General features: G+C 44.5%; 1 protein-coding gene across 2 annotated transcripts in view; it reads right to left on the bottom strand.

Annotated features, from left to right (window-relative positions):
• The window catches only part of PCSK5 (proprotein convertase subtilisin/kexin type 5), a 468,314-nt gene that overhangs the window by 33,897 nt on the left and 415,275 nt on the right, over window positions 1–19,142 (bottom strand). For both annotated transcript variants that reach the window (XM_054502928.2, XM_054502929.2), the window contains 4 exons: window positions 17,350–17,433; window positions 15,227–15,422; window positions 4,452–4,669; window positions 2,806–3,042 (listed from right to left, as the gene is read on the bottom strand). In XM_054502928.2, coding sequence (XP_054358903.1) covers window positions 2,806–3,042; window positions 4,452–4,669; window positions 15,227–15,422; window positions 17,350–17,433 — 735 coding nt within the window. The remainder of the gene's footprint in view (window positions 1–2,805; window positions 3,043–4,451; window positions 4,670–15,226; window positions 15,423–17,349; window positions 17,434–19,142) is intronic.

The following is a 19,142-nucleotide window of genomic DNA, read 5'->3' as shown; positions in this document are numbered from 1 at the left end:
TTATTTGTATTATCTCTCTGGAAAGTCAGGTTTTCACTGTTTCTTCCAATACCACATTCCTTCCCCTCCCTTTGGTCTGGTAGAAAGTGCAATGGCGGCCAGGCACGGTGGCTCACGCCCATAATCCCAGCACTTTGGGAGGCTGAGACAGGCAGATCACCTAAGGTCAGGAGTTCGAGACCACCCTGACCAATATGGAGAAACCCCGTCTCTACTAAAAATACAAAATTAGCTGGGTGTGGTGGCACATGCCTGTAATCCCAGTCACTCGGGAAGCTGAACCAGGAGAATCGCTTGAATCAGGGAGGCGGAGGTTGCGGTGAGTCAAGATCGCGCCATTGCACTCCAGCCTGGGGGCAACTAGAGCGAAACTCCGCCTCAAAAAAAAAAAAAAGAAAGAAAGAAAGAAAGAAAGTGCAATGTCATTGTAGGGAGACACCTGAAGTGAGTTTCCAACTCTGTCCTCACTAGTGGGGTCACATTGAGCAGGTGCTTAACTTCTCAAAGCATCTGTTTCCTTCTCAGAAAAATGGAGAAAATTGCCATTTACCTCAATGGCTCTCAACCCACACTAAGCATCAGAATTACTGGTGGTGGGAGAAGGAATTAGAATGTTGGGTGCAGGCATCTGTGGTTTTAAGAGCTGCCCAGGTGATTCTAATGGGCAACCAGGGGCCTATCTCAAGGAGATAATTAAATCAGATAAATTAAGAAAACGTACTCTGAGACCTGTAAAGCTCTCTGTATGGTAAATTACTTTCATTATTCAACACCAGAGAAAGGCCAGAAGTTGAACCTCAGTTCCTGCCCTCGCAGAGGCAAGATGGCGCTGGAGGCCTGCGGCTGAGTCTCTCACCTCCCAGAAGCCATTCCCAACTCCACAGCCTGCCTCCCACACGAACGCCCGCCTCTTCTGCATGCGGACACAGCCTTGACATCCACGCTTTTTCACATATGGGCAGGTAGGACATTAACACTAAATAGTGCTTTATATAAAACACACAAAAAGGCATATCCACAGCACAAGGCTGGAGCAGAAAGCCTTCAGGACTGAGACACATCTTCATGTCCTACTAAAAACCTTCCCCTCAGTACGTCCTAGGGTGTGGGTGTCCCAGGGTTTCTCAGTGGAAGGTCACTCTCAGGATCTCACGGTTGTTAGGGGAATTGCCTCTGGACAGCTATCTCGTCGTGTTTGCTTGGGGGCGACATGTGGGGGTGAAGGACCTCAGGCTGCCTCATCGGAGTGAATCCTGGGCTCTAGAAAAGCCCCCTGCCCCACAACATTTCTCTCACTTTCTAGAGAATTCTAGAGTGCATAACTTTTTTTATTTTTCTGTTCCTTGATAATGAATAAGAGGCAAATGATTCATGCCAAGTTAAAACAACAGGAGGTATAAATAATAGCAGATCCTTTCTTGAACATGCAGGGACTGAGTGGGAGTGGAAATGGGGACCTTGGAGCAGGAATTGAAGGATACGAAGAGGAAGGTGGGGAGCTTCCAGGGAGCAAACCATGAAGGGAGGCTGGGCGCGGTGGCTCACGCCTGTAATCCCAGCACTTTGGGAGGCCGGTGTGGGCGGATCACTTGAGATCAGGCATTTGGGACCAGCCTGGCCAACATGGTGAAACCCTGTCTCTACTAAAAATACAAAAATTAGCTAGGTGTAGTGGCAGCCACCTATAATCCCAGCTACTCAGGAGGCTGAGGCAGGAGAACCACTTGAACCCGGGAGGTGGAGGCTGCGATGAGCTGAGATCATGCCACTGCACTCCAACCTGGGCAACAGAGTGAGACTCCATCTCAAGAACAACAACAACAAAACATGGACCGAGCGCCGTGGCTCACGCTTGTTATCCCAGCACTTTGGAAGGGCGAGGCAGGTGGATCACTTGAGGTCAGGAGTTCAAGACCAGCCTGGTCAACATGGTGAAACCCTGTCTCTACTAAAAATAGAAAAATTAGCCGGGCGTGGTGGCACACACCTGTAGTCCCAGTTACTCAGGAGCCTGAGGCAGGCAAATTGCTTGGACCCAGGAGGCGGAGGTTGTAGTAAGCCAAGATCGTGCCACCGCACTCTAGCCAACAGAGTGAGACTCTGTCTCAAAAAAAAAAAAAAAAAAAAAAAAAAAAAAATCACCCATGAAGGGAGACAAGAGGCACCAAGAAAGTCCCTTATGGTGGCACAATTTGCTTGTATTATAAACTTTTAATGGCTTAACATTTCAAGAAAAGTCTCAGGTAGCTTTTGAAGGCTCCTCCTCTCTGCTGTAAATCTTTATATGATAACTTCTTTTGACCAGCTGTTCATAGCCACTGTTGTGAGGAAGGTCCACGTGATTTGTCACTAATAAAAGTTACCTGTACAAAGCTTATGAGCGATTCATTTAAAAATTATTTACAACCGGTTCAAAATATGCCTCCTTGAGTGAGATGGTAAAGGATGAGACGGACTGGTCATGGTGACTCACGACTGTAATCCTAGCACTTTGGGAGCCCAAGGCAGAGGATTGCTTGAAGCCAGGAGTTCAACACCAGCCTAGGCAACATTCTGAGACCTCATCTCTATGTTCCCAGCAACTCTGGAGGCTGAGGTGGGAGGATAACTTGAGCCCAGGAGGCGGAGGTTTCAGTGAGCCATGTTCGTGCTACTGAACTTGAGCCTGGGCAACAGAGGGAGACCTTGTCCCAAAACAAAAACAAAACAAAACAAAAAAAAGATTGAGATGACAGCTCTGGCGCTGGGGCTGGGGCTGGAACTGTGCAAACCCCGGAGCCTATTTTGAATCCCAGAAGTCTTTACCTCTGCACTCCTTAATCTCCTTTTCATAATAGGTTCCTGCTGGACACTCCTCCAAGCACAGTCCATCATACAGGACCCAGGAACTCTCAAGACAGAGCTCGCAGTCGTCGGCTTTGGGGCCACTGCACTCCAGACAGTCTTTATGGCAGGGGACACAGTGGCGTGAGTCTGCATAGAAGCCACGGGGACAGGACTGGTGGCACATATCATCGTGCAGGAAGAACTCAGGCATGCACTCTGGGAAAAGGAGGAAGCAGCAAGTTATCGCTGGGGGATAGGAAAAAGGAATTCATTGTCTGCAGTGGGCTAGCTCCTCCCTCAGCACTTTGGTTGATTTGACCTGAGAGTATACTTGCCCTTTCCCCACCCTGCCAGGGCATAGACTTGATGTCTAACAAGCCCTGCCTTGGGACAAGGAGGCCACACATGGTGACCATATTAGATGGTGCTGGACTTACACACTGAAATGATCTGCCCTTTGGAGGTGCAAAAATTTGCAATGCTGCAAAAGACAGGGATGGCTGAGAGGCTGGCGGTATTGTTTGAAAAACCCGAAGAGCATTAACAGATTTTAAAAATTGTATTGAGAACCTCACACTGTGTTCAATACAGAAAGCAGTTTAGGAATGGTTGGATTAGTTAACTTTTCATTCATTGATCAGGTACAACAATGAATAAAGGTTTGATCAGTGTGAAGAATACATTGCGGGTTTATTTTATTTATGTTCATTTTCTTACTTTGGGGGGAATCCTGGGAAACACTTGAGGTCACACCAAAAGAATACTTTGGATAGGACAGCACCAGTTAACTGAGTCTGTCTTATTCTGGAGAGAAAATTGAACAGCTTTTTGGGGGAGATAATTCCTGAGGGAAAAAAACAACAAAACTTGTTCACAGCCAGAGTGGTCATCTCAGTCATAGTTGCCCGAACTTTTCTTTCTTATCCTGTTTAACAGCTGCAGTTTTTTCTAGCTACCTCTGTGTTTTGTGGCTTACTATCAGTCTGTAAGATTTTGTGTTCCAAAAGATGGGAACAGCTGGGCGTGGTGCCTCACGCTTGTAATCCCAGCACTTTGGGAGGCTGAGGACGGTGGATCACCTGAGGTCAGGAGTTTGAGACCAGCCTGACCAACATGGAGAAACCTCGTCTCTACTAAAAATGTTAAAATTAGCTGGGCGTGGTGGCGCATGCCTGTAATCCCAGCTACTCTGGAGGCTGAGGCAGGAGAATCGCTTAAACATGGGAGGCAGAGTTTGCAGTGAGCTGAGATTGCGCCATTGCACTCCAGCCTGGGCAACAAGAGTGAAACTCCATCTCAAGGAAAAAAAAAATATGAGAACATTGGGTTCTTCTCTGTACCTCTAGCACCTAGGATAGCGCTTGCACATCTGCTGTGTGTGTACATATGGGGGTGTGTGTAAGAAATCATGCATAAAGGGGCTCTTGCTTGTCTTAGCTTGCAGCATCCATAATGAAAAGGGTGTATCTCACCCTCAGTTTCTCTGATGACAGGCACAGAGACATACCTTTCAGGAATGGTAGGAAGACTGGTTCCCACAGCTCTTTGCCATCCACCCTCAAATAATCGGCCCCCACCTGGTGGCTCAGCAGAGCCTTGCTCTCCTGTGGGAAGCTCCTAGGTACCTTTGCATGTTTTCTCATGGATGCAGTCCTGACACATCTCTGGGCAATGCTTGCATACCCCCTCCACGGCCACGTGCCTCTCGGGGCAGTTTTCCTGGCACACTCCGTGGTGCAGGACGAGGCCTCCTTCACAAGAATGGCAGCTGGTGGCGTTTCCTTCACATGTTCTGCAAGGAGAGCTACAGAGTTCACATATGCCGTCTTCTGCATAAGAGCCCCTGTGGAAGGAAGACAGAGCGCAACTGGAGAAGCTGACCTGCTGGAGAAGTGATTCATTCCTGGTGAAAAGGAATTAGGGCTAAAAACAAAAGGGCTGCTGCTGTTGTCAGCTGAGAGGCATCCATGGGATTTATGAGGAAGTGAAAAGAACATGCAGAAAAACGGAAGGAAAAGGACAGGCATTATTCTTGTGAAAGGAAAATAAATCTTGGGACCCCAATATTACTAAGCCAAAGGGAAAAATCAAGCTGGGAACTGCTTAGGGTAAACCTGCCTCCCACGCTATTCCTTAAAAAGATAGCTACTGGCAGGGTGTGGTGGCTCACGCTTGTAATCCCAGCACTTTGGGAGGCCGAGGTGGGCAGGTCATGAAATCAGGAGATCGAGACCATTCTGGCCAACATGGTGAAACACTGTTTCTACTAAAAAATACAAAAATTAGCTGGGCGTGGTGGTGCACGCCTATAGTCTCAGCTACTCAGGAGGCTGAGACAGGAGAATCACTTGAACCCGGGAGGCGGAGGCTGCAGTGAGCCGAGATTATGCCACTGCACTCCAACCTGGTGACAGAGCGAGAGTCTGCCTTAAAAAACAAAAACAAAAACCAGATAGTTACTAAGATTTTAAAAAGCTACAATGGGTTGAGTAGGGTGGCTCATGCCTGTAATCCCAGCACTTTGGGAGGCTGAGGTGGGTGGATCACCTGAGATCGGGAGTTTGAGACCGGCTTGGCCAACATGGCAAAACCCAGTCTCTACTAAAAATACAAAAATTAGCCGGGTGTGATGGCTTGCGTCTGTAGTCCCAGCTACTCGGGAGGCTGAGACAGGAGAATTGCTTGAACCAGGAAGGCAGAGGTTGAGGTGAGCTGCGATTGTGCCACATCACTCCAGCTTAGATAACAGAGCGAGATTCTGTCTCAAAAAAAAAAAGAAGCTACAATGTACTTTTTTTTTTTTTTTTTTTGAGACAGAGTCTTGCTCCGTCACCCAGGCTGGAGTGCATGGCACGATCTTGGCTCACCACAACCTCTGCCTCCCAGGTTCAAGCAATTCTCCTGCCTCAGCCTCCTGAGTAGCTGGGACTAGAGGTGCGTGCCACCATGCCTGGCTAATTGTGTATTTTTTTAGTAGATACAGGGTTTCACCGTGTTAGCCAGGATGGTCTTTAGGGTCCAGCCTACGGGGCTTAGCAGGTGTTCTCCCCGTGTGTGGAGACGAGAGATTGTAATAAATTAAGACACAAGACAGAGATAAAGAGAAAACAGCTGGGCTCGGGGGACCACTACCATCAAGATGTGGAGACCAGTAGTGGCCCCGAATGGCTGGGCATGCCGATATTTATTGCATACAAGACAAGTGGGCAGGGTAAGGAGGGTGAACCTTCTAAGTGATTGACAAGGTGAAGCAAGTCACATGATTACAGGATAGGGGGCCCTTCCCTTTTAGGTAGCCGAAGCAGAGAGAGAAGGCAGTGTACGTCAGCGTTTTCCTCTCTGCACTTATAAGAAAGATCAAAGATTTTAAGACTTTCACTATTTCTTCTACCACTATCTACTATGAAGTTCAAAGAGGAACCAGGAGTGCAGGAGGAGCATGAAAGTGGACAAGGAGCGTGACCACCGAAGCACAGCACCACAGGGAGGGGTTTAGGCCTCCGGATGACTGCGGGCAGGTCTGGATAATATCCAGCCTCCCATAAGAAGCTGGTGGAGCAGAGTGTTCCATGACTCCCCCAGGGAAAGGAGACTCCCTTTTGCAGTCTGCTAAGTAATGGGTGCCTTCTCAGACACTGGCGTCACCGCTTGACCAAGGAGCCCTCAAGTGGCCCTTATGCGGGCGTGACAGAGGGCTCACCTCTTGCCTTCTAGGTCACTTCTCACAATGTCCCTTCAGCACCTGACCCTATACCCGCTGGTTATTCCTGGGTTATATTAGTAATGCAACAAAGAGTAATATTAAAAGCTAATGATTAATAATGTTTATAATAATGATTGATAATTGTCCATGATCATCTCTATATCTAATTTGTATTATGACTATTCTTATTCTAACTATTTTCTTTATTATACTGAAACAGTTTGTGCCTTCAGTCTCTTGCCTCGGCACCTAGGTAATCCTCCGCTCACAATGGTCTCGATCTCTTGACCTCGTGATCCGCCCACCTTGGCCTCCTAAAGTGCTGGGATTACAGGCGTGAGCCACCGCGCCCGGCCTACAATGTACATCTTACATATATTGATTGATGTCTCATGTCTCCCTAAAAAGTATAAAACTAAGCTGTGCCCTGACCACCTTGGGCATATGTCATCAGGACCTCCTGAGGCTGTCATGGGCATGTGTCCTCAACTGTGGCAAAATAAACTTCCTAAATTGACTGAGACCTGCCTCAGATATTTGGGGTTCATATTCTTGTGAATTTGACTGGTTTGAGAACAATTGTTGTTAATTTGTGTATAGTTTAGTCATCTTCTCTTTTCCCTATATGACCCCCTAAGTTTTATTATTTTTTCTTTCTTTTTGTTAGAGCCTAACTTTAAAGTGGAAAATATTTTTTATTCAATTAATAAATTTTAAAAACATTTAATAAACAAAAAAAATTTCCAAAAGACTCAAAAGGGTTAATGCCCTGTAAGATTGGAACCACTGGATGCTGTCAACCAACCTCTGATGACTTTTTTCAAATGCATACATATGAACATTTGCACACAGCACTAAACATATTTTGAGTACCAGCGTGTTTGTGCAAATCACCTTCTTCCAGGCGGAATCTTATGTCTGTGTATGTAGAACCCCAGTGATTAAACTATCCCATTGTAGAAATCACTCACTGGTGGGGGAACACGGTAAAATATAAAACCCCAATCCTCTCACATATATTTGGGAGATGAGGGATGAATAGATGAGGTTTCTTTTTTTTCTTTTTTCCTTTTTTTTAATACTTTAAATTCTGCAGTACATGTGCAGAATGTGCAGGTTTGTTACATAGATATACATGTGCCATGGTGGTTTGCTGACCCAACTCGTCATCTATCTACATTAGGTATTTCTTCTAATGCTCTCCCTCCCGTTGCCCCCCCACCCCCGACAGGCCCTGGTGTGTGATGTTCCCCTCCCTGTGTCCATGTGTTCTCATTGTTCAACTCCCACTTATGAGTGAGAACATGCAGTGTTTGATTTTCTGTTCCTGTGTTAGTTTGCTGAGAATGAAGGTTTCCAGCTTCATCCATGTCCCTGCAAAAGACATGAACTTAGATGAGGTTTCTTTGGTGGGAAAAGCTGAAGGGAAGAGCTGGAACTTGCAGAAGAGGAAGAACCATAAGCCAGCTTAGAGAAAATGGACTTCTGATGTCATAGGTACCTATTCCAATTGCTTTCTATCATGATGCATTAGTGAGTTAGTGCCATAATACTGCTGTGTCACAAACCATCCCAACCCAAAACTCAGTGGCTTAAAACAACAATCATTTACTTTCACTCGTGTGTGGGGAAGCAGATCTAGGCTGGGCTTGGCAGGCTTGACTCCAGGCTACACACTGGGTCCATGCCTTCACATTCCTCTATTTTCCCTGGCTACCGGGACTACCAGGGGACATTCTTCTCACAGCCATGACAAACGCGTAGAAGGGCAAATTCAATCGGGCACATTTTATGCCTCCACCTTTCTTCTGCTAACATGTCATTGGCCAAAACAAGTCACATAACCCAGCCAAAGTCAAGGGACAAGGAAGTCCATTTTGCCTCTAGTGGAGTTGGTGCAAAGTTGCAGGCAGTGGGCAAGAATACAAGGAGTGGCAAAGAACTGCAACAAATAACCCAGTCTACCAGAGACCTCTTTAAATCACAAGCCAGGAAGGGATCCGCTCCTACCCAGCATTTTTACTTGGTGTTTTAATTAATCAGTGCTCACATGTTTAATCATTCTTTCAGTTATTTCTTTACTGTATGCATTCAGTAAACAAAAATATATTGAGTGTTCCAGGAAGAAATAGGGCAGGGGTGAACAGAAGTCACATTTCTTTGTTTTGTTTTGTCTGAGACAGGGTCTTGCTCTGTCACCCAGGCTGAAGTGCAGTGATCTCAACTCACTGCAACCTCCACCTCCCGGGTTGAAGTGATTCTCCTGCCTCAGCCTCCTGAGTAGCTGGGACTACAGGCATGCACCACCATGCCTGGCTAATTTTTGTATTTTTTAGTAAAGATGGGGTTTTACCATGTTGGCCAGGCTGGTCTCGAACTCCTGACCTCAAGTGATCTGCCTGCCTTGGCCTCCCAGTTACATGTGTGAGCCACTGTGCCCAGCCAAAAAGTCATATTTCTGATATAGTTTCGGGTAAGAAAAATTGGAGAAGAAAGCAGTCTAGGTAGAAGAGAGAGAAAGAAATAGTGTCCAGATAAAAGCTAAGATCGGGCTTCCTCACACAGTAGTACCCTTAGCTTTTTTTTGACCATGACAGAGAACGCTTGAAGGAGAAAGACTCAGCTACTTTGCTCAAACAAAGTCTATCTCTTAAAAATGAATTGAACAAGACAGTGGATGGCAATGTGTTATATGCCCACCAGCAGTTTGATCAGATTTGAGAAATTTGAAATTAAGGAAATTTAGTGCATTCTTAAATAGATCACTTTTTTTTTTTTTTTTTTTTTTTTTTGGTGAGACAAGGTCTGGCTCTGTTGCCCAGGCTAGAGTGCAGTGGTGCAATCATGGCTCACTGCAGCCTCGACTTGCTGGGCTCAAGTGATCCTCCCACTTTGGCCTCCTGAGTAGCTAGGACTACAGGTGTGTGCCGCCACACTGGGCTAATTTTTAAATTTTTATCTTTTTTTTTTTTTTTTTTTGTAGAGATGGGGGTCTTACTATGTTACCCAAGCTGGTCTCAAACTCCTGGCCTCAAGCAGTGCGCCACCATGGCATCCCAAAGTGCTGGGATTACAGGTGCACCTTACCAATCACATCTTCTAATCGAATGAAAATTTGATGGATTCATTGTTCCTGTATGCATAGTAAAGAATCTGACCTCACCCAAAGAGAGGTCTGGTCTTTCTCTTCAGCTAACCTCAAAACCTTTTGAATTTCCTAAGAGTTAGGGGTGTCTTTGTTATTCATGATGGGCCTCTCTTGCCACACCTGAGAGTTGGTACTGGGATGACTCAGAGTGGGGCCAGCCACATCTTGTAAGCTTAAGGTGGGAACTGGCTTGCCACAGTTATCCACTCTGTGTTTAAAGGAGGGGAGCTTTGTAATATCAGGCCCACTTCCAGGGAATCTCAATGCTAGGCCTGGCCAAGACCTGCAGAGAATAGTTTCTGGACACTGAAGATGATGAATGCTAATACAGAGCTAAAAAGATGCAACACGAATAAATCTTTTTCAGATCCCTCTCAGAAGAGGGTCAGTGGATGTTGGATGAGATGCTGAAATGAAAGAAATGGATTCAAGCAAAAAGAAAGAAAAAAAAACCCTTGAAGTGGCTCATGCCTGTAATCCTAGCACTTTGGGAGGCCCAGATGGGCAGATCACCTGAGGTCAGGAATTCAAGACCAGCTTGGCCAACATGGCGAAATGCTGTCTTTACAAAAATACAAAAATTAGTCGAGCTTGATGGTGGGTGACTGTAATCCCAGCTACTCAGGAGGCTGAGGCAGGAGAATCGCTTGAACCTGGGAGGCAGAAATTGCAGTGAGCTGAGATTGCACCACTGCATTCCAGAGCAAGACTCTGTCTCAAAAAAAAAAAAGAAAAAAAAAAAAGTAGTCTTCTCCACACAGATCTGCCTGGGAGTTGGTTCTCCTTTCCTCTCTCTGCATTTATAAAACTGTTTTTCTTAGTGCTTTATTTCACAATTATTTTATTTAAGAAGACGAATATTTCTTTTGAAAAGAAATGGTTGCATGTACTAAATCGTTAAATTCAAAGTACTTTATGTTGAAGTCTTTCAGCTCAGATAAATCCATGTCCTGTGAAAGCTGTGTGGTCCTGGGCCTTCACCTCCATTTCACAGACACCAAGACAGTGACCAGCAGCACTTAAAGGAAGGCTGTTTTTCTTCAACAGAGCTTCAAATCTGTTCATGTTTGGTGAATGTGAGTCCACCTTAACTTTTCTGTTGCTTTTTAAACAACTACCGTAATGATATATGTTACTGGCACGGTGGCTCACACCTGTAATCCCAGCACTTTGAAAGGCCAGGGTGGGTGGATCACCTGAGGTCAGGAGTTCAAGACCAGCCTGGCCAACGTGGTGAAACCCCATCTCTACTAAAAATACAAAAAATTAGCTGGGCATGGTGACGGATGCATGTAATCCCAGCTACTTGGGAGGCTGAGGCAGGAGAATTGCTTGAACCTGGGAGGTGGAGGTTGCAGTGAGCTGAGATGGCGCCATTGCCTGGGCAACAAGAGTGAAACTCCATCTCAAAAAAAAAAAAAAAAAAGATAAATGTTACTGTTAAAACCTATTTTTGGCCTGGCGCTGTGGCTCATGCCTGTAATCCCAGCACTTTGGGAGGCCATGGCGGGCGGATCATGAGGTCAGGAGTTCGAGACCAGCCTGGCCAACATGGTGAAACCCTATCTCTACAAAAGATAGAAAAAAAAATAAAGCCAGGTGCGGTGGCATGCGCCTGTAATCCCAGCTACTCAGGAGGCTGAGGCAGGATGATTGCTTGAACCTGGGAGGCAGAGATTGCAGTGAGCTGAGATCGCGCCATTGCACTCCAGCCTGGGCAACAGGGCAAGACTCAGTCTCCAAAAAAAAAAAAAAACCACTTTTTTTATCATGAACATATACTATATTTGAAAAAGCAGGGGCCACTAAATGCTAACTTATAAATAACTCTGAATATCTGGATGCTGTGTCATTGCAGGTTATGTTCCTGTTATAAATCTTATTGCTGTTCTAGGATGGGTCACACCCAAAAGGGTGATTTCTCAGAAACAGCAATAAAGCTTCCCAAGATAAACTGGATATTATGTGTTCCTCAGACTCTGTGTCTTCTGTTGTTAGCTTTCTTTTGTGTGTGTGTGTAAACACAAAGATGAGGGATTCCACTATAATCAGATCACCCTACGCATAACAGGAGGGCATATGCTTGCAATTCTGTAGTCTGCAATATTCCTAGGCCATGCTGGTAGCTTTCCTACTGCTCAAGAAATACAGACTACCTTGACTGCTGCATGTCTGCGTAGTATCCCACTGCTCCATGAAAATGGTTCTACCCAGACTCGGAGGTAAAAAACATTGAGTGGTCAGCTAACTGGAGTAAAGCAAAATGCATCTCTTTCTTCCTTGTTTTAATGCGTTGTCAATTCCTGGAACACTCAAAGAATCCAAGAGAGAGTTGAAAAAGGTAATGATTAAATAAATAAGGCAATAATAATGACAACCAGTTCAATCCTACCACTGAGGAAGCAATGACTGACTCTGGTAAGCAAATCTCTTTCACCTTTGCTTTATTGTAACACTTGGCTGAGTTTGCTGGCGTGGAGCTCGGTTGATAGGGGAGGAGGACTGGGAGTTTCCAAACCTGCCTTCTCACCTGGGTTCTCTTACTCTGACCGTTTGCTACCCTTTGTCCACTCTCTGCTTGACAAAATCCTTCAAGAGCTAGTGACCATCAAGCCTTTTCTCAAATACCCAGCTGGGGATGAAGTTGGAAAACATTATGCTAAGTCAAAAAGTCTGTCACAAAAAAACATGTTTTGTCTTTTTCATTTTGTATGTTTTGTTTTTGTTTTCAGAGACAGGGTCTTGCTATGTTGCTCAGGCTGACCTTGAACTCCTGGGCTCAAGCAATTCTCCAGCCTTGGGCTCCTGATAGCTGGGACTAGAGGTGTGCACCATGGCCACCATGCTTGGCTCAAAGACCACATTTTATGTAATCCCATTTATAGGAAATGTCCAAGAATAGAAAATCTATAGGGACAGAAAGTAGACTAGTGGTTGCTTAGGGCTGGGGGAAATGAAAAAAGTAGGAATAACAGCTAAAAGCGTATAGGGTTTCTTTCTAGGTTGATGACAATGTTCTGAAATTGATTGTGGTAATGATTGCATAACTCTGGGAATATACTAAAAACCGTGAATTATACACTTTTAGGGGTGAATTGTATGGTATGTGAATTACATCTCAATAAAGTTGTGATTTAAAAAATACTCAATTGTACAAGAAGGCAGCACTGAGTGATAGTTAAGCACATGGACTTCAATGCCAGAGAGGTTTGGGTTCAAATTCTGGCCACACCATGTATTTGATGTGTAAAGTTGAGCCTGCTATTCTTTTCCTCATCGGTCAAATGAGGGAAAATAATAGTAAGTGGATAAGAGAATTCTTGTGAGAATTAATGGGATCAAACATTTAAAGCCCTTAGCACAATACCTGGACATTGCAAGCATTCAAAAAATAGTGATTTAAAATGTTTTATTTTCTCTTGGAATCTCTTAGCCCTTTGTATATTAAGGCCCTGAGAAGTATGACGTTGACTGATGTAAACTTCCCTTAGTGGATTGTAAGCGTTTTGCAGACTTGGACTTCCTGGAGTTGGTCTTAACTTAGCTTTCCATATCAATGTCAATATCAACATCAATATCAATATCAATATCAATTGTTGGTAGAAGAATAGACTCCACTGAGCTACACATATACAATACAATATATTGATATTGTATCAGTATCAATTTTTACACCTAGTTGCTGCTAAATCTGTGTTGTTGAGCCGAATATGCTTGGCTTTCTACACTAGATTGGATGCTTTTTGAGGGTAAATACCTTATATTTATACTCTATATTTATACTCATAACTTATATTTATACTCTATAGAGTCTATCTCAGTAATGAAAACAAATAGGTCACTAGGAAATAGGTGCCAGTTTTGCTTTTTTGCTTTTTTTTTTTTTTTTTGAGATGGAGTTTCGCTCTTGTTGCCCAGGCTGGAATATAATGGCATGATCTCAGCTCACCACAACCTCCACATCCCGAGTTCAAACGAGTCTCCTGCTTCAGCCTCCTGAGTAGCTGGGATTACAGGCATATGACACCATTCCCGGCTAATTTTGTATTTTTAGTAGAGACGGAGTTTCTCCATGTTGGTTAGCCTGGTCTTGAACTCCTGACTTCAGGTGATACTCCCGCTTGGCCTCCCAAAATGCTGTGGTTACAGGCGTGAGCCACCACGCCCAGCCAGGAAATAGGCGTTGTTGTATCAAATTCTTTTAATAACAGGGCAAATGAAAATTCTAACTCCTTAAAGTAGACACTGTCAGTTACTTCCACACATTTATTTCCTGCCTCCCTCTCTCCATTCTTCCTGGCTGTCAGAGTCCTGAGTTGCTTGGATGTTCAGGCGTGAATCTTGTTCAGCCTAAACCACTCCTATATTTCCATTCTTTTTGCCAGGGATTGATTTAGGGAGGTATCAGTGATGCATTCTTGCGACTGAGATTAGAATAAAAGTCTGAGGAAATTTTCTTTTCTTCAAGAAAAGGATAAACAAGGGGAAACATCCCCTTTCCTGGCCCTTTAGTGGCTGCATGGGGTGACCGTGTCTGGAGCTGAGGCACATAATGTGGGCTCAGCAGCGGTGCCAGTCAGAGAGGATGAGCTAAGGAAGGTACAAGAGCAAAACAGAAAAACCAGACTTTGTGATGACCTTGTTGGCCGCTCAAGTGACCGATACTGGACTTGCAACATTTTTGTTCTGTGAGATAATAAACCCTGTTATGTCTCAGTCATTTTACTTGGCATTTCTGTTGCTTATTGCTGAAAGTTTCTTGCTGTACTCTTGCATTTGCTATTCCTCACTTTCTTCCTAGGTAAATTCTGGAGGTGGGACTATTGGTAGGAAGAGTAAAGCAACTACAAACCAGGGGACCAAGGAAACCAGGAGGAATCAATAAATAACTAACCAGGTGTTATTTATTATCTATAATTCATGCCTCACCTATTTAAACCTTTAGAAGAGGTTCACATCACAGCCTTACTTTTGTAATGGAGGAAAAAAAAACATGACATCAGTTGATCATTAATATAAGGTGGGAAAATAACTTTTTTTTTTTATAAAAAAGACAGGGTCCTGCTTTGTCATCCAGGCTGGAGTACAGTGGCGCAATCACAGCTCACTGCAATCTCCTGGGCTCAAGGAATCCTCCCGCCTCAGCCTCCCAAGTAGCTGGGACTACAGCACCCACTGGCTAATTTTTAAATATTTTGTAGGTGGAGTCTTGCTATGTTGCCTAGGCTGGTCTCAAATTCCTAGCAATCCTTCTGCCTTAGCCTCCCGAAGTGCTGGGATTACAGGTGTGAGCCACCACGCCGAGCCCCTGAACATATTTTTCATAAAAGTAAAAATATATACATAAAATAGTCACAAAGGAGAAGTGGGCATCTGGCCTCATGTAAATTTTGGCTGCTGTGGCCCACACCCATGTCAGTCAACAGAGGACATTTATGTGGGCGCTCATAGAGCGGAGAAGAGTTTTTTGGTGAATAAGAAAGAATTGCTCCCAAAGTACCATAGGAGAGTGATTACAAGCAGGAAGTAAAATTAAAAAGGAAACTTACTCCGGGCACTTGGAGTAGCACCTGCCTTCATGGAGGAAGAGAGGGTGGCCTGGCTGCATCTGGCATTTTTTGCAAAGATCGGCTCCAGAGCAGATGGCACAGGCCTCCGTACAGTTCTCGCAGCTCCCGCTCCTTATGGAAGGCCATGTGCCTTGGGGACAGGAGGAAACACAGGCCTGAGCCAGAAGATATGCACCTAGAAATTCAGGGAAGAGGGAAGATAGGAATAGTCATCATGTGGTTTTCCATGCAGAGACATGGCTTTTTTAACCTTTCCAAAGACCAGAGTATCCAGGCACTTATTTCAGGCTTACCAAAATATTTGCTAGTGGTGCTAAGTCCTCCAGGATGAGTTACATTTCTAGAAGGCAATTGACAGCAAGAGGCTTTTGCCTGTTTCTTTCCTTTCCTACAGATATTAGGTATAGGTCATGATGGGGCTTCCCTTTGCCCAGTTGATCAGTCTTATTAACACACTCTCTATGTCTTCCTGGTGTAAGGCAGCTGTACATGCACAGCTTGATGGAATCTATTAATACTCTGCTTCCCCAAAGCCCATCTTGTTAGGACACTAACATAGTTGCAACTCTTTTTTTTTTTTTTTTGAGAAGGAGTCTTGCTCTGTCTCCCAGGCTGGAGTGCACTGGTGCGATCTTGGCTCACTGCAACCTCCGCCTCCCGGGTTCAAGCGATTCTCCTACTTCAGCCTTCCGAGCAGCTGGGACTACAGGTGTGCACCACCACACCTGGCTAATTTTTGTATTTTTAGTAGACACGGGGTTTCACCATGTTGGACAGGTGGGACTCAAACCCTGACCTCAGGTAATCTGCCCGCTTCGGCCTCCTAAAGTGCTGGGATTACAGGCTTGGCCCAGAGTTACAACTCTTCCACCCAACTCTCCCTTTAACAGAGGATCCAACTATTTTTTAATCGAAAAACAACAGATACTCATTAAGAAAACCAATTTTCAAATCACTCTCACACCCAAAATTCCAGGAAAATGCTTTAGCTTTTTGAGTGTAACCTTTTATATTTTATATGATTATAATCGTGGCTTGCCTATTATTGTAAATTTTTCTGCTTTTGCATCAGATTCCACTATTAACGTTGTACATTCCAACATGGACTTTATAATGATCATGTAAACATGTAAACGTTCTTTTTTTTTTTTTTTTGAGGCAGCGTCTTGCTCTGTCATCCAGGTTGAAGTGCACACTGCAAACTCTACCTCCCAGGTTCAAGTGATCTCATATCTCAGCCTCCCACGTAGCCTGGGATTACAGGCATGTGCCAACACATGTGGCTAATTTTTGTATTTTTAGTAGAGACGGGGATTTGCCATGTTGGCCAGGCTGGCCTCCAATTCCTGGCCTCAAGTGATCCTCCTGCTTCAGCCTCCCAAAGTGTTGGGATTATAGGCATGAGCCATCATGCCCAGCCCACTTAAACATTCTTTATGTCAGTGTACCATTTAAGTAAAATATTCCCCTAATTCAGGGAAGTTATGATATTTGTGATTTTTGTTTTTATAGATGAAGCAATTGATAAGTTATCAAGCTGTTATGTTGCTGCTCTTATTCCTTCCTCCCTCCCTCTTCATCATGCCTTTAGATTAAGAAACTTTTTTCTTTTTTAAGACAGGCTCTTGCTCTTTCACCCAGGCTGGAGCACAGTGGCATGATCATGGTTCACTGCAGCCTTGACCTCCTGGGGCCAAGCAATGCTTTCATTTCAGCCTCCCAAGTAGCTGGAACTACAGGGACATGCCACCATGCCCAGCTAATTTTTAAAATTTTTATAGAGGTGGGGACTCACTATGTTGCCCAGGCTGATCTCAAACTCCTGGGCTCAAGAAATCCTCCTGCCTCAGCCTCTCAAAATGTAGGATTACAGGTGTGAACCACTGTACCCAACCACTTCTTTGTATTGTCCTTTGAAAGCCAGTTTTTATTATTGGTCAATGTTTGGGTCCCTGTGTGTCTCCCGAGTAGCCACTGTAATAGGAACATGTGATGGGAGTAGATCAAGGCCTTACAGACCTCCTTACACCAAGATGCCACTACATATGAGTTTCAATGACTTGGCTTGACTGCTGCCATCTTCTGTCACGTAACACACTAACCTTTGGGACATGAAGTGCACAGAGTTGCAGATCCATTGCAGGTATTACAAGAAGAATGACAAGGCTGGGATTTTCTCAAAATATCTATATGAGAAAGAAACAACAGTTCAGGCTTCTCCTTTGAACAGGCACATAGGATTCCAGTACTGAAAAAGATCTCATGGGTTACCTAGTCTCTTTTCCTGCCCCAAATGGAATCCTTTTGATTGTACATGAGCTGATTGTTGGCACTGGCTCATTGCCATCGTGTAGACTTCATTTATTTTTTTTTCTCTTACTCCGTTTGCAATTGATTATCAAGAAAGATACCACACTAGTGTGTGGTACCACAAGGAATGTGGTATTCTACAAGATAGCCTCAAATACTGTGGGGATATCTGAACAAATAATTACTTCTTTTGTGTGTTAAAAATGGGAGTGAGTTTGTATTTGTGTGTATGCACTTGTGAGTGAGTTTATGAGTCAAAGGTAATCACTTCTATTGCCAAGATTGTTGGATGACCTTTTCTTTTCTTTTTTTGAGACAGAGTCTCGCTCTGTAGCCCAGGCTGGAGTATAGCGGTGTGATCTTGGCTCACTGCCACCTCTGCCTCCTAGGCTGAAGTGATTCTCCTGCCTCAGTCTCCCAAGTAGCTGGAATTACAGGTGCGCACTACCATGCCCAGCTAATTTTTGTATTTTTAGCAGAGACAGGGTTTTGCCATGTTGACCAGGCTGGTCTTGAACTCCTGACCTCAGGTGATCCACCCGCCTCAGCCTCCCAAAGTGCTGGGATTACAGGTGTGAGCCACCGCGCCTGGCTGGATGACCATTTCTCTTCACTCCAAGGTGATAATTGAGAATTCATTGTACCTCTTGTGGAGGAAACTCTTTTCTTTTTTTTTTTTTTTTTCTGTTTTTGTTCTTTGAAAATCAGATTTTATTATTGGTCAATGTTTGGGTCACTGTGTTCTTCAGAGTAGCTACTGTGCTATGCAACCTAAATTTGTCTCATCTTAAGTTTGTCCCAAATCATTGTTAAACATCAAAATTATCCCCTACTCACAAGCTTTCTGGTTGGTCGGGCTATAAGTAGGTTGTCCCAGGTTAATATACCATTAACCAGGGAAACATTGGAAGTGTTCCCTTCTCCCTTTCCCTCCAACAGCATTTGATGGGCAGGCTTTCCCAGGAAGTCACCTCAGCAACTCCATGGGACAATTTCAAAGACAGAACAGCTTCAAGACATCACTCAATCAATACATATTGAGACCTTGACTAGAGCTCAGGGATTGCTCAGTAATCAGCATGGCTCACACAGGAAAACATTAGAAAACGAAGTTCTAGCTCAGAATGTGGGATTTCAATGACCCTGACCCTCAATCAATGTTGACATCTTACCATTTTCCTTCATTACCTCCTCCCTCCCTTTCTCCCTTCCTTCCTCTCTCGCCTTTCATCTTCTTTCTTCTCATCCTAATAGTCAGCCAGGTATAGATGGCTCTCTAGTCACACCTGCCTTCAGATCCCAGCTATGCCGCCGAAGGGTAGGGTAACCATGGATACAGTAATTAAACTCTCAGAGTCTTACTTTCCTTGTCTCTAAAATGAGAGAAAATAATTCTGCCCTTATAGAATTGTTGTGAAGACTAAATGAGATAATACGTGTCAAGTGCTTAACATAGTGGTGCAGTAAATGGTCGTTCCTTCAGCTTCCTGTTGATTCTCTCCTGCCACCATTCCACTCCATTTCTGAGGCTTGTTCTCCTCCCCTCTTCCTTCCCTCTGGTTTCATACCTGGGTGGCCTGCTCAG

Source organism: Pongo pygmaeus, chromosome 13 (genome assembly GCF_028885625.2).
Source record: "Pongo pygmaeus isolate AG05252 chromosome 13, NHGRI_mPonPyg2-v2.0_pri, whole genome shotgun sequence".
NCBI lineage: Eukaryota > Metazoa > Chordata > Mammalia > Primates > Hominidae > Pongo > Pongo pygmaeus.
The sequence above is the reverse complement of the archived record's forward strand: the minus strand, read 5'-3'. Positions and strand labels throughout refer to the sequence as shown.